The sequence below is a fragment of the Limulus polyphemus genome, unplaced genomic scaffold, assembly GCF_000517525.1.
Source record: "Limulus polyphemus unplaced genomic scaffold, Limulus_polyphemus-2.1.2 Scaffold897, whole genome shotgun sequence".
In the NCBI taxonomy this organism is placed as follows: Eukaryota; Metazoa; Arthropoda; class Merostomata; order Xiphosura; family Limulidae; genus Limulus; species Limulus polyphemus.
Window position 1 is genome coordinate 235,572 of NW_013666507.1, and position 14,325 is coordinate 249,896.

A 14,325-nucleotide genomic window follows, 5' to 3' on the forward strand; every position below is an offset into this window, starting at 1 on the left:
AAAACTTAAAAATAATAAATATTCACTCACAAATATAAATTAATCACTAATATTTAAACCAAACAGTTTTTTATATCATGACACACTGCTCTGGTATTTATCTGAAAGTGGTTGAAGGAGTGTTATGCGACAGTGACTTCATTTACTTTCTTTTTCCAGCTCAATCACTGGACTTTCTGATCAATCATCTTTGGAATGAACATGTATGATGCATTAACTACCATAATTTTCTACAGATATTTGTGAACCAATTGCAGAGCATACCCATGTATGAATGGCCTACAATTTAATATGATAACTTTTGATAAGGAGATTGTGCCAAGCTGAGTTCAGGCTATTATTATATCAGAATTGGTCCAGTCCAGTGTTAGGTGGGGGATCCTAGTAAAAAAAACAGTCAGTGTATTATATTATTACTTTTTTTACATAAAAAATACTTTTTTGTTACCTGTTTGATTTGTTTTTATATCCTTGGTTAAATTATACTGTCAGTAATTTTTCCTTTTCAGGTTGATACATTATCATTAAAAATGAAAAGCAACATAGATTTAAATCTATCCAAGCCAAAACCAAAACGAAAGAAAGGTGCAATGAAAAGCCATATTGAGCAGGAAAAACTGTATGTATTAGTCGTAATTGCTTCATTGGTAATGTTTTATCTTTGTAAAAATGTGCAAAAATTTACATGTAAGAGTAATTTAAACTTTTTAAATATATTATGATTAATTTTTTATAGGTGATTTGTATTTGGGATTTCTTATTACAGTCTTTTTTTTTTGGAATATGATATCTTTTCAAAACATCATTTGTGTTCTTTATACTTGACTCAACCCATATTTTGAGAGTTGTTTTAAATGTTGATTGAGCTGTTGTGCCCAGGTTTAGTTATGCTACTGCTGGCTTATGCTGTTTTGAATTTTAACTCATAGTGATTTTGTATATTTTCTGTCCTTTTCATTAATTATAAGTATGTGTACAAGTTATTAATGAGTATTTTTCATAAATTTTGTACTGAATAACTATTGTCTGGAGTTAGTGAAAGTTTTCCTTTTTATTTTATAATTTGGTTATGTGCACTTGGGTTGTCTTTGATTCTTTTTATTGTTTTTCACATGAATTTTGATTTTTTTTTTGGTGTGACTTTGTTCCAATTATAAATTACTTGTTTTAGCTGAGATTATTTATTTTCCTTCTGTATACAGTTTGTGTATTTTTCTGTCAGTTTATCCTTTCCACATGGTTCACAGGTCAAAGGCCATATCATCACGTTTGTTGACTCACATTCAAAATGTTATTGAACTACTATTTTATGTATTTATATCAGTACGTATGGTATGAAACTGTAGATTATAATTCAGATATTAGTATTATACATTATTTAGTTTCTTGATGTAAAAGTAATATAAAAAAACAACACAAACATCGATTTTTGCGTGTTGTGTGGTATGATGTATGCAGCACTGGTTTAAATTAGATGTTTGTGATGTCCAAATACAAATTCTATAGTTTTGTACAAATTAGGAACTCAAATTACCGATATTGATCAGCCAGAATATAAAATAAGAACCACCTATCTTTTCTTTTTGCTGAGATATCTCTCATTACTGAATCAAATGCAGTTGCCTGGCTCACCTCTTTCCATTTTTGGAAACAGTCCCCTATGTACCCTTACTTCTATATATGACATGTGAATAACCAGTCAAAAGCTCAGAATGTCCCCCTAGTGGCTTTCTCAGCCATTTTCAAATGTAAAGTCTCGTATCTTTCTTTTGATACAATATGGCATATAGGTAAGTCAAGTCTTTTAGTCTGTTCAAAATTTCATATTTTTTTAGACCTAAATATAACCTTGTTACAAAAATTGATAAATTATAATTGAGTTCTATGGTATTGATGTAGTAATTTATGAATTTTTGGTTATACAACTGTATATATAAAACCTAAAGAAAATTATTTTGTTTCATATCCTCTATGTGTGCAATTTGATAAGGCTTAGCAACCTACTGCAAGCAGCAAATGAGTATAAAGGTAAAAACTAGAAGAGAGAATTGTTTGCTTTACTTTTTTTATTTAGTCTTCTATTTAAAAAAAAAGTTCAAGAAGTTATTTGTAAATATTAATAATCTATATACATATTTAATGTATAATAATTGAAATGTGATTGTATTTTACAAAATACTAGTCCACTAAAACACAACCAAGACAGGTCACTTTGTAGAGACTAAAGGTCAGTTTTATATTATTGGATATTTATGTTATTGTATTTTAGCCAGGCACAGCTGAAAGGTCAATATAATAAAAATAATAAATATGTATAAATGTATAATGTTATGAGATTTAAACTCTTTAGTCTAAACATTTATGTTTTCGTGTTATAATTAGTACTCATTCTAGAACGAAAAAAGGCATAACTTATATTTATTTCCTAATTTTTTTCTGGTGGTTATGGGATTGGTCAAATTGACCAAATCCATAGATATATAGTTAGTGAAAATAAGAGATAAAATATAAAGTTTTTTCTCAAAAAATGTTTAATAACTATCTGGACATTATTAGGATTTTACAAGTGAAATTTGAAAAATTCTGATGCATAAAAGTATTTTTAATCTTAAAATGAAAATTACTTTGCACATTGGAAAGGCAACATGCAAAAAGAAAAAAAATGCATAATAAAACATTGATTTAGAAAAAATAAAAAAATATCTTATTTTTCAAAAACTACATACTTATAGGACATTTTATCTCAAGTTTAAAAGAATTTCATCCATTAGTTTCATTTTTGTAAAGAACTTTCACAAGGGTTGCATACCTAGTTATGTTAGGTCGTAGTCAAAGTCTCACTTTATATAATTTTGCTGTGTTATAAAAGTTTCTGTATCTTAATGTTTTATTCTGTTTTCAAATTGCTTTTTTTCAGAATGATTTAATGGTTTAGGGTATTGTTTTCAAGTGATAGTTTAATTTATTTTGATTTGTCCTTTAATTATTTTCATTTTAAGCTAGTTCTTGATTTATTCATTTACAAATGTGTTTTTATAGTGTAATCAGTATATTTGAAAATTTGTTTTCTAAGAAACTAGCATATTCTGATGGATTTTCTTTGTTCAACATTTCATTTCCCCATGTTCTTTTTTCCGTGTGTTATGGGTATCCTTAAAGAAAGATAATGTTTTGGGGTTTTTATTTCATTTGTTTGTAAGTAATGTATACTTGGAATTATTTGGTGTGACATATTTATATTTTCATTATTATGATGGCACTCATTGATATTCTTTGTAGCTTATTATTTTGTGGTTTTTATTTTGGATGTGCCATTTTCTTTTTTATCTTTTTAACAATTCCATAATCCTTTTATAATAATATAGTTGTGAAAGCCAAATAATTTATATATTTTCTAATGCTTTCAAAGTTTTGTGTTATTACATGTGTTTTGAATTGCCATGTTTGTGTGTAACTTTCATTAATGTTGTGATTTACTTTGAATGCACCTTTTTTATAAATAATACATTGTTTTGTTTTTTTTAGTTAATCCCCAGTGTGATTTTAATGCAATCACTTTTTTTATTTTACTTTTCTGATCAACTCCAATTTTGCTGTAACCCAGGGTTGGAGAATCACCAAAGTTATTGGGACACAGTATATAACCTTTAAGACTCTTCACTTACTACTAATTACTGGGGGAAGGACATACATACATCTTACTTCAGATAAATAATGAGAGTTTTACATTAACTTTACTATTGTGCTTACCACACTTAGTACAGATGCTGAACTTTGTAAATCAGGCCCCTAGTGTTTAAAATGTTATCTATTCTGGATAACAGTAGAAGTACAACAAACAAGATGACAATGGATAAAGTTACTGTACTTATCATACTTAATATATTCTTTTTAATGTACTACTCTTATGAAACATCAGGAATTTTCACTCATTCTTATGTTTAAAAACAGTGGTGGAAATATAGCAACATAGATCTTGTTTTCAAGGAGCAATGGTGTATTAAAATTAGATTATGTTTTGTATAAACTTTGGAGATCATCATCCTGACCTCTAATAGGTAACACTATTTGTCATTTATTGGAATTCAACTTTCTTTTTTCTTTTGTTAAAATAATATCTGAGGAGAATCTTCACTTATCAATCAATCTTTGGCACATGTTTTGAGTAATTTTAGTGCAGCTGTGCTTTAACCCTACAGAACATTAAACCATTTCTTTTTAGCTAGTCATAATTTAGTCTCTTATTTTCTCCTGTAGGTTTTGTCAAATTTTCTGGTAATGTATTCATGTTAAAGAACTATGTAGTCTCTTTGCAGCACATTTGTCAGTGCACACTCATTGACCCATTCCAGACTGCAGGGAGCCAACTGGCTGGCAGCAACCAATTTTATTCTATTATCATTAATTATTGTTTCCGATACAGTACATTACCTCTTCTCACATAAATAGCTATTTTCATTCAGTGCTGCCCTCTATATGGCAAAAAACTCTTTTGCATGCCACAAGCCTTCAGCTCTCATGTACCTTACATTCAACTGGTTCAAATGCATCTTGCATGTAAATCATCATGCAACAGCCCTCTACCAATAATAGTGTGACACACTTTCCTGACATATGTGATTCCCTCTATATGATTCTACCAAACTATCACTTCTTGTTTAGCAGTGCTATCATCAGGACGTTTTTTGCTTGTGCTCTCTTTCCATGTTTTTGTTTTGAAATTTCATATGAAGTGGAGGTATTTTCTAATTTTTTTACCTGTTTTAAGTGATAACTTACATTTATTGTTCTTCATTTTTTTGTTTTTCACTGAATCTTATGTTTCCACTTTAAAAACGTTATCATTTACTTCCAGCACAATTATTTAGATGTCAGGTGGTGATACTTGACTGAGGAATTTCTAGCTTGAATACATTGGAGATTGATATTTATATGAGTTGACCTTTGTTGGGCCTGTATCTCCTCCTCGTTGAGAACCTTTTTTGTCTTTAATTCTTGACTTTAACTTGGAGTTTTCTTTTAGTTTCAATTTCTTGAAGAAGAAAAACATTACATGTATGTTACCTATATTACATCTTGTATATCATTACATATATATCATTTATATTAAGTGTCATGCATTCTCTGTTGTGTAACATTGTTATGTTTATTCTATGATGTGTATTTGTTCTTCACATGTATGTATATTCAGTGATGTTTATCACAGTTTCATAAGCAGTACATATTATGATGAAATACAGAAACAGCTACACTGGAGTTTGGTTAACAACTATATACTGAAACTACTAAATAGAGATTCAACATGTATTATAAGTAATAATTACTTACTTCTAAGTAAAAGTCAGTAACAAGGAATATGTTTGTAGCTGAATGTATTCACTTGGTAACTACACAGTCTTCTTTAACATGTCTACATCTTCCAACAACGTATAGCGAAATAGCCAGTCAGAGTGTTTCACTCAATTTTAATGCTTGCGAAACAATAACCAGATTTGAAACCTGAATGTTTATTGGTTGATGAATAAGTTTGCTGAAAGAGAAATAGGATTTCACAACCATGTGCACAAATATAATCTTTGTACACCTATACATTATACTGCTAAATTCCTAGCATCCCAGAAGGATTACCAATACTCAAAGAACTGAAATGTTTATTGTATTGGCACTGAACCATATAATAAATGTTTTGACAGGTTTAAAGCTCTATTACTCTGGAGAATTCTTGTTGTAAACAAAAGTCAATAAATTTCACATCCTGCATAAATATTTTTACTTATTCTAAGTGCAGTGTGATTACTCTGGTGAATTTTCCTAGTAAACACTGTAAGATATATAATCCGATACATTACACATCCTGTTCTTGAAGCAGGGTCAAGTCAGCTATCTCTTTGTGTGTGCTTTGTTGCTTTTTAGGGTATCATATTATGGTGTCATGTAATGACAAAAGCAGGGAATTGTTGCTTTATTTGTAGCAAATTTCTACTTCAGTCATTGTAAAATAAACAAAAAATAAATGTGAAATGTTTAGCAGCTCAAATTCTCAAGAATAGTACTTTGAAATTTTGTGAACAATAATCAAGAAAAAAAGGCATAGCTGCTCATTTCATTTCTGATTTTATAACTTTTCATTATACTTTGATCATTTGGCTACTGGCTGAAGAATCAAATATACTGTTAGGGTAGAGGGAATAACAGAAAAAATATAAAGTTTTTGTATAAAATAATGTTTTATATTTACTTAGGAAGTTTTAGCAATAATGCAAATCAAGTTTGAGATTTTTGAGACAAAGAAAAGTATTTTTAATCTTAACATAAAAATCACTGTACTCTTGGATTAGTCTAAAAGTTTTGATTTCTTCAAGGACAAATTTTTAGTAAAAATACTTCATTAGAAAAAAAAAACGATTTTTGTGTGAGCAATCTACATGTAATGTTTACTGAAAGTCTGCAAAATTTTGGTAAAGTTACACATGCTGTATTAAAAGTTATAGTATTAAAACTATATATATGTGTGTGCCAGTATAGTAATTTGATGGTTTTTTTGGTTTTCTAAAATGCATCTTTGAAATCTATAAACTTAATACATCTTTCCCTTTTGTAGATGAAACTTCTGATTTTTTTTTGTCTGCAAAAGATTTGTAACGTTTATTAAAAGTTTGAAAGCCTTTGTGAAGATACACAACGCATTTTAAAAGTTATAATATGAAAACTCTGATGGTTACTTTGGGGTCACGTGGTCAGTGTAATCCTCTGAGTTAGTAGTGAAAGAGTTAAAGAAAATACTGAATAAGTGAGAGGAGATATGCAGACCCAATTTTCCTGTCAAAGAGACAAGAAAAGAAAAGAAATCTCCACTAAAATAACACGTAATTTTCTAGTACATTCATTCTGGAGTTATACCTCCTGTTAACTCTCTGAAGATGGGCTCAGTCAATTTGACCAACCACGTGACCTCTTTGTACTCATTTAAGGTCTTTATACATTTTATACTTCTAACATCCAATATAGTGTGTATATCTTCACAAAACTTGGCAGTCTTTCACACACACAAAAAAAGTTATTTTTTAGTGAAGTATTTTTAATAAACTAAAATAAAGATTTGTACATGAATATATTGAGTATTTGTTGTGAATAGTCCATATGCAAAGTAATTTTTGTGTTAAGATTAAAAATACTTTTCTTCATCTCAAAAATCTCAAATTTCCCTTGTGTAATCCCTAAAAACCTAAATACATTTCAAACATTTGTTTTCAGTAACACTTTATATTTTATCTGTTATTTTGTCTATTTTATCACTACATGGAATTGGTCAATTTGACTGACCTCATAACCACCAAAAAGTAAATTGAAATAAATCTAAATTACCTCTCTATTTCTTTCTAGAATGACTTCATATTATAACATGAAACTTCATTTGTTTATCCTAAGTAGCTTTAAGCTCGTAACAGTATTCATCTATTTACAATTAAATGTTATTGTTTTATTGCCCTTTGAACCATGTGTAACTACTATCTGCACCATTATAAGTTGTAAATCACTTGGGGGGGGGGGGTGAAGGTCATATTATGCTATCAAATTACATCACCCATGAGCTATTACAAGCTGTTCTTGTGCATGCCTTGTGAAATGTTTTTATTATATTAATATTATTATTTATTTTACCTAATCTAATCTTAACTAACCTGAAAAGATCCTTATATTTACATTTTAGGTACTTTTATAATAATAAATATAGAATAAACATGAAAAACAACAAATAAAGTACTTACCCAATTTCTTTTTTCTTGCTGTCGATTGTTGATGAAACTTAACCCTAATTTTTTTATACTAATGGTAGTAATGCACTATATAATTTTTATTTAATTAAATAAGGCACCAAAGAATGCAAACTAATAACATGCAAAAAGTAGGCAATTTTCTCTAACTCAAAATTTTTCTGGTTTTCTAACTATGCGACAAGAGTTGTTAGAAATTTATCCAAGCTAGTCATTAACTCTCCCATGGGAATGAAGCTTGTACTCTGAGTGAAATTGACATTTTTCTGTTCAGAATACAAAGTTATACAATACATCATTTGGTAGATTAGATCGTTGACTTTATATTAGTTATAGGTAATATATAATTAAATGTGAAAGAGAACTATTAACAAAGCCTGAAAGAGAGGATGTGATGGGTAGGTGTGGCAGGAGGTTGTAATTTTCTATTTCATAGCTCTGTAACCAAACAGAATTGAAGGCTATGAAAATTATGGTTTGTCTGAGTAATGGTGATATCATAGGAAGTAATTTACATTTAATTTTGTACATTTTGAAGGGGTCGTGGATAAAATAGAAAAGAAAAGATGTCTAGAGAAAATGTGTTACGTGTGTAACACCAGGGGAAATTTAGGATTTTTAAAAAATATTTCCTTATAGAATTAAAACTTAAAGCTTGTATACTATTAAAATATGGATTATTAGCTAAGTGTTTATGCCATATAAATTGGTATAACATGAACAAATAGTAGTTGAATGAAATTTTTAATGTAAGATGCTAAGACCTTGTGTCATGCACAGTAAACGATGCCCATTGTGAAAGTGTTAAATTGAGGTAGGAAGATGCAGGTCTTATCAACCCAGCCACATTTTCATGGGGCCCCGATATCCATTTTTAATTCCTCATTCTTGTACATTCACATCTGCCCAATATACACTGTCTTAAAGGAACAGTCTGGTAAAACTGGGGCCCCGATATCCATTTTTAATTCCCCATTATTGTACATACACATCTGCCCAATATACACTGTCTTAAAGGAACAGTCTGGTAAGGAACACAATGGTCAGCTCCTATTGCATTTAATTGCAGACACATTCCCACCTGGAGACGAGTGTCAATTTGTTCTATACTAATAAGTTGCTTAGGAACTTTAATTAAAAAAATAGGCAACATCTTAATAATAAAAGAACAATATTGTGTATAGCAATTAGTGAAAAACCACAGTAAATGGAACAAACTGTCAGAAGTCTGATATCTGTGCTCACAGAGGTTTGTATTTTTGTCTGTATCTTTTATATATTCTTAAAACACTTTGGAAGGATGATTAATAAAGTAATATTCCGATACAGTCTTACCTCCCCTCACTCAAAACTATCTCGATCTTCTTTCTGCTCTTTAAGCATTGTGGTTTTTCACTAAGGCAACATCTATAATTAAAAAGGCTGTATCTGTATTAGTGAAGTCTAAAGCACATTAATTCCACCCACAACGAAGAGGGAGCACTATGGAGTTAAAGCCATAAACAGAAATGTTTAGTATGACTCATTTTGCATCTGTACCAAATTTTATGCTTTAAATCCAAAGTTCAAGTTTTTGGCTTAACTGCTCAACTAATGGCGTAACTAATGCATAGTGTGAGTGCATGCTACAGTTTTGTTTTTGTCTAATTCATGTTGGTTAACATATCTTTGAGAGTTTTTCATAACTTATTTGAATAATTATAACCAATTATGGAGTGAGCATAGGGTAGATATTTTGGTTTACATTCAAAATATTGTTTTTTTTGGGAGGAGGAGGGTTCTTCTGTTTCCCTGTACAACAAACATATTAGATTCAGATGATCTCAATAGCTTTGTGGTATAAAACCACAGATAAACTAAATTTGATATAATTCATCTGTGTTCTCACAGCGTTTTGTATTTTTGTCTTTATCTTTTATATATTTTTAAAACACTCTGGAAGGATGATTAATAAAGTAATATTCCAATACAGTCTTACTTCCCCCTCACTCAAAACTATCTCAATCTTCTTTCTGCTCTTTAAGCATTGCTAAAAAAATTCTGCACTCAGTACACCAGTCTATATACCTCCCTGTCAATTACGCACTATTTTTGAACATGTACATATCATGTGACTACTCTCCACCAATAGTATTGTACCACCTATATTGGCATAGCTAGCTTCCTCTACTATTCCTGCTCAATCCTCACTTTCTCCATTGGCACAGCTTCACTTAGATGCATTTTCTTGCATGTTGCTACTGTTTGTAATTGTGCTTATTTACCATTTAAATTTTTTTCAACAGTTTCCTTTTACTGTGTTTACATTCAATTGTTTAAATTTTTTTTTGTGTGTGTGTTTGTTTCCTGTTACTGAATTATACGAGAACTTTGTATGAATTCGTAATTCAATGTATTGAGTATGGTAGTTTCTATTACAGTCAACAACGCTACTGGTATGACTTCCCAGGAATTGAGTTTGACTTTTTCAGTAGAGGAGGTACAGGCTTTAATTTGCAGGGAGCTAGATTCATATATTCAACTGGCAATCTCTTTTTCTCAACCTGATCATATTGCTGAGGAAGAATAAGATCAAGGAGAAGACAATTTGGACTCTTTTTTTTTTTTTCCAGAACCTTCTTATTTTGGTCTGTCACACATTACACGTCTTTAAGAGACTTCACCTTCAACATCCTTTTTTTACAGTTGGTTACTGAGGTTGACAATTGATGCATATTCAGTTTTTTCTGTCTGTTTGAGACAAGGGTGATTTTGCTAGTTTTCTTTTTCCTGTTCCTGTTAGATATTGATTATTACTTTCTTTTCTAGGTAATTTTAGTCGGTTTACACATTCGTTATTATTAAGTACTTTGTAGATTAGGTAAATTTTGATGTTTTGTCAGTTCAATATTAAGGAGTACTTTGTTTAGATAGTGTGTACATTACATATTCCTACTAGTAACATTTAATTCATTGTCCTATCTGAAAATTTTTTTTTGTCATTGTTAAATATTTGCCTTATAATCCTATTTTTGTCAGTGTAGAACTTAATTTTTCTACATTGCTACATCCCTGATATGTTAGTTTCTTTCCATTTCGTAGGGCTGAGTATCCTACATTCTTGATACTACAGTCCAATTTTTCTCCTTGTACTCTACAATTATTGTTGGTCCCCACAGTATCTGCATTGTCAATAGTTATTTATAGCTAGAAGTCAAGCGTTCCACTTTAGGGCCCTACCGTTTAGACTAACCTTGGCTCCTTATATGTTTTGTCTGGTGTTAAGAACCTTTGCCCGACATCTTCACTCGATGTATCTTTGCACTTCTCATTACATTGATGACAGGGTCCTGCTCACTTCTTCCCATTCACAGTCCAGATACAACACTCATCTGCTCCTACAAAAGCAGCATAGGGGGCGATTCCTGATAAAAATGGAAAAAGTCCGTTCTTACTTCCACTAAAGACCTTGTTTATTTGGGGTTTTTCTTCAATTCCAACCTCGGTCAGGCCCAGCCTTCTCTTCATCTTCAGGATATGGAGCAAGCAGTGCACCCTCACCTCACATTCTCTCACAGTTTGAGAGATTCTATCTCTTTTGGGGATGTTGGCTTCCTTGAAAGATCTCATTCCCATGGGTCAAGTTCCCTTCATTGGATAGTCCTCAATCAGTGGAACTTCAAATCAGATCCCTTTGACCACCCTTTTTACCCTTCCTTCCCCAATCAGGGTTGGCCTGAATTGGTGGCTAGACAGGGACCAGACCACAGCAGGGGTTCCACTTCCTCCACCTTTTCTGGATCTACATCTGTTCAAGGATGCATCTTTAGACTGTTGGGGTGCTTACCTCAACACTCAATAGATTTCCAGTCCCTAGTTGTTTGAGGAGTCTTCTCTCCATGTCAACATTCTCGAACTTATAACAGTTCATCAACCTTTGTCCCACTTCCTTTCCTGCAGTGGAGGGTGGTTATAGTACACTCTGACAACTCCACAGTGGTCATGTATATTACCAAGAAATGGGGCACCAAATCAAGGTCTCTGTACTTTCAGACCCTGAATCTCCTTTTTTGGGCCCACAGTTAACACATGTTGGTCTTAGCTTGTCACATTCCTGGTGCCATTTATCTTGACCCAATAAGATTCTCCTCATGGAGTGGCCCCTCAATCCACAGGTTTTTCCATGGGTGTGCTCTCAGCTGGGAACTTCTCGTATCAATTCTTTCACCACCCACTGGAACACCAAACACCAAACTTCCTTCCTTTTTATGTCTCATTCCACACTTGCTAACTCTAGGAGTGGACACATTCTGTCAAGATTGGAAGGGTCATCACATCTATGCTTACCCTCCTAATCGACTTCTCTCCATTGCCCTTCCCATTCTCCCTTTGAACCTTTGTCTATGTGTTTCATGTACCATCTCTCTCTCAAGACCTATTTCCTCCTGAATGAGTTTAGAAATTATTTTACCATACATACTCATGATTATATACTCAGTGAGAAGAAGGGAAAGCTGGTTTCCCTTCTTCCATTTCTCCTGGATGTTTTTTTTCAGGTGGAAAGCTGTTGATTAGACAGGTCCAGCCTATGTGGGATCCTCCTCATAATACCTGATATGTGATGACACCACCCTGTTCCTACTGTTGTGTGTAGTAGTGGCCCTTCTTCTTGTTAATTCTGGTTGCAGAAGTTTCTTTCCCAGCTCCTACAGTTGAGTTTGGGATACTTCATCTGCCTCGTAATATTGGCAACAGGATGTACATACACTGTTCCTACTGTTAAGCAAATGTTCCATGTCCTCCTTTTAATTCTGGATGCACGATGTCTCTTCTCTGCATTTATAGTTGAGTGATTTATGAATTCTGCTCGTAATACCAGTTACAGATATTATTCTCTTCTTATGGTGGAATTGAGGCAATGTCACGACCCTGTAATACCAGATTTGGTTTGTTGTGCTTCTTGCTTCTACGTTGGTTTGGGGTGTTTGTCCTGTTTTGGCCAAAAGCTAACTACCTCTTTGTAATTTTGGTTGCCACTCTGTTTATTCATGGTTTCATTCATGAGTACATGTAACACGGTCCACATGCCCTATCCACTATGTTTATGTTACAATATGTTTGTTTTTATCTTTTTTGATCCTCAATCTCCTAATTCTGGTTGAGGTTGTGTATGTACATAGCTAATTCTGTTTTACATTTTACTATGGATTGTACCGTCCAGAACAAATTGTACGTGTGCACATCCTTTTATCTGCCCATATCAGATTTATTTCCTACTTCAAGAGTGAAGAGCATACCTGTTCCAGAAATAGTGTGGTACCCGACAAGTTTGATTCATTTTCATCTTGGAGCACACCCATTCTTTTTGGAGGTAAGAATGTATTGGAAGTTAACATTTTTCTTACACTGAAAATGTATTTTGGATAGGTACTTCCCACCCTTCTTTGCCGCTTCTGGTGTTCATCTTTTAAAGCCTGCCAATTCTCAAAAGTGAGGATTGTGTGGGAATAGCAGAGGGAGCTAACTGCACCAATGTAGGTGTTGCAATACTATTGGTGGAGAGTTGTCACATGATATGTACCTATTCAAAAATGGCATGAAATTGATGGGGTATATAGACTGGTGTGCAAAGATCAAAAATCTTTAGCAGTGCTTAGAGAGCAGAAAGAAGATTGAGATAACTTTGTGTGAAAGGGGTAAGTACCTATTGGAAATACATTTTCAGTTTAAGAAAAATGTTAATATTTGGAATAAAGAGTTTGATTGTCTCTGGAATGTAGACAGTACCATTGTGTATCTCTTTGCTAAGGAAAAGAAATAACTTGGTCTAAGATTTGCAACAGCTCAGTGCACTGTTTAATAAATGAAAGTAAGAGTTTACTTAGTTTTATTGATGATTTCAAACTTAACTATTCAAGAATCATAAAATGTTTTTTTTTCTTTGATTAAAACAAAATTATATAAAAGATTTTCCTGTCAAATATACAAAGCATAATATTATGAGGGTAGTGACATTTATCTTTGTGGTTTAGGATTAATGTGTTAGCATTTCAAAAAATCTAAGTTAGACACATTTTTACAGTAAAGAATGTGTTGAGAAAAGTGTCTATATTATGAAATACATGTTTGGATAGAATATGAAATACTACAGGTGAGATTTTACTTTTAGACTAAGTTTCAAGCTCAAACCAGGTGTTGCTTTAGTAGCAGAAACTGTATATCACAGGAAAACAAATGTTTTTGAAATAAATGTACATTTAAACAAATGACACATGTACCTTGACTTTTATAATTTGATTTGAGTCCAAAGAGCAGCATCATACAGATATATTCCCACCCACAGTTCAATCTAAACATGTTTGTAGAAAGTAATAAATTACTGGGAATAAAAGTGTTACAACATTCATCTACAGGTAGCTGTTAACAAATGGTGATAAAGCATTGATTTAAATGATATAGTGGCAAAACTATTATTAATAAGTGATTGGTTGGAAAACAGCAGTATATATGTTTATAGGATAGTGCGCATTTTAACTCTTTCAGCACAGGCTCGTTCACTGGGACTGATCTC

General features: G+C 32.0%; 1 protein-coding gene across 2 annotated transcripts in view; it reads left to right on the plus strand.

The window, feature by feature from the left end:
- Positions 1-14,325, plus strand: part of LOC106461100 (28S ribosomal protein S31, mitochondrial-like) — a 61,535-nt gene that overhangs the window by 7,833 nt on the left and 39,377 nt on the right. For both annotated transcript variants that reach the window (XM_022387984.1, XM_013920893.2), the window contains exon 3: positions 510-619. In XM_022387984.1, coding sequence (XP_022243692.1) covers positions 510-619 — 110 coding nt within the window. The remainder of the gene's footprint in view (positions 1-509; positions 620-14,325) is intronic.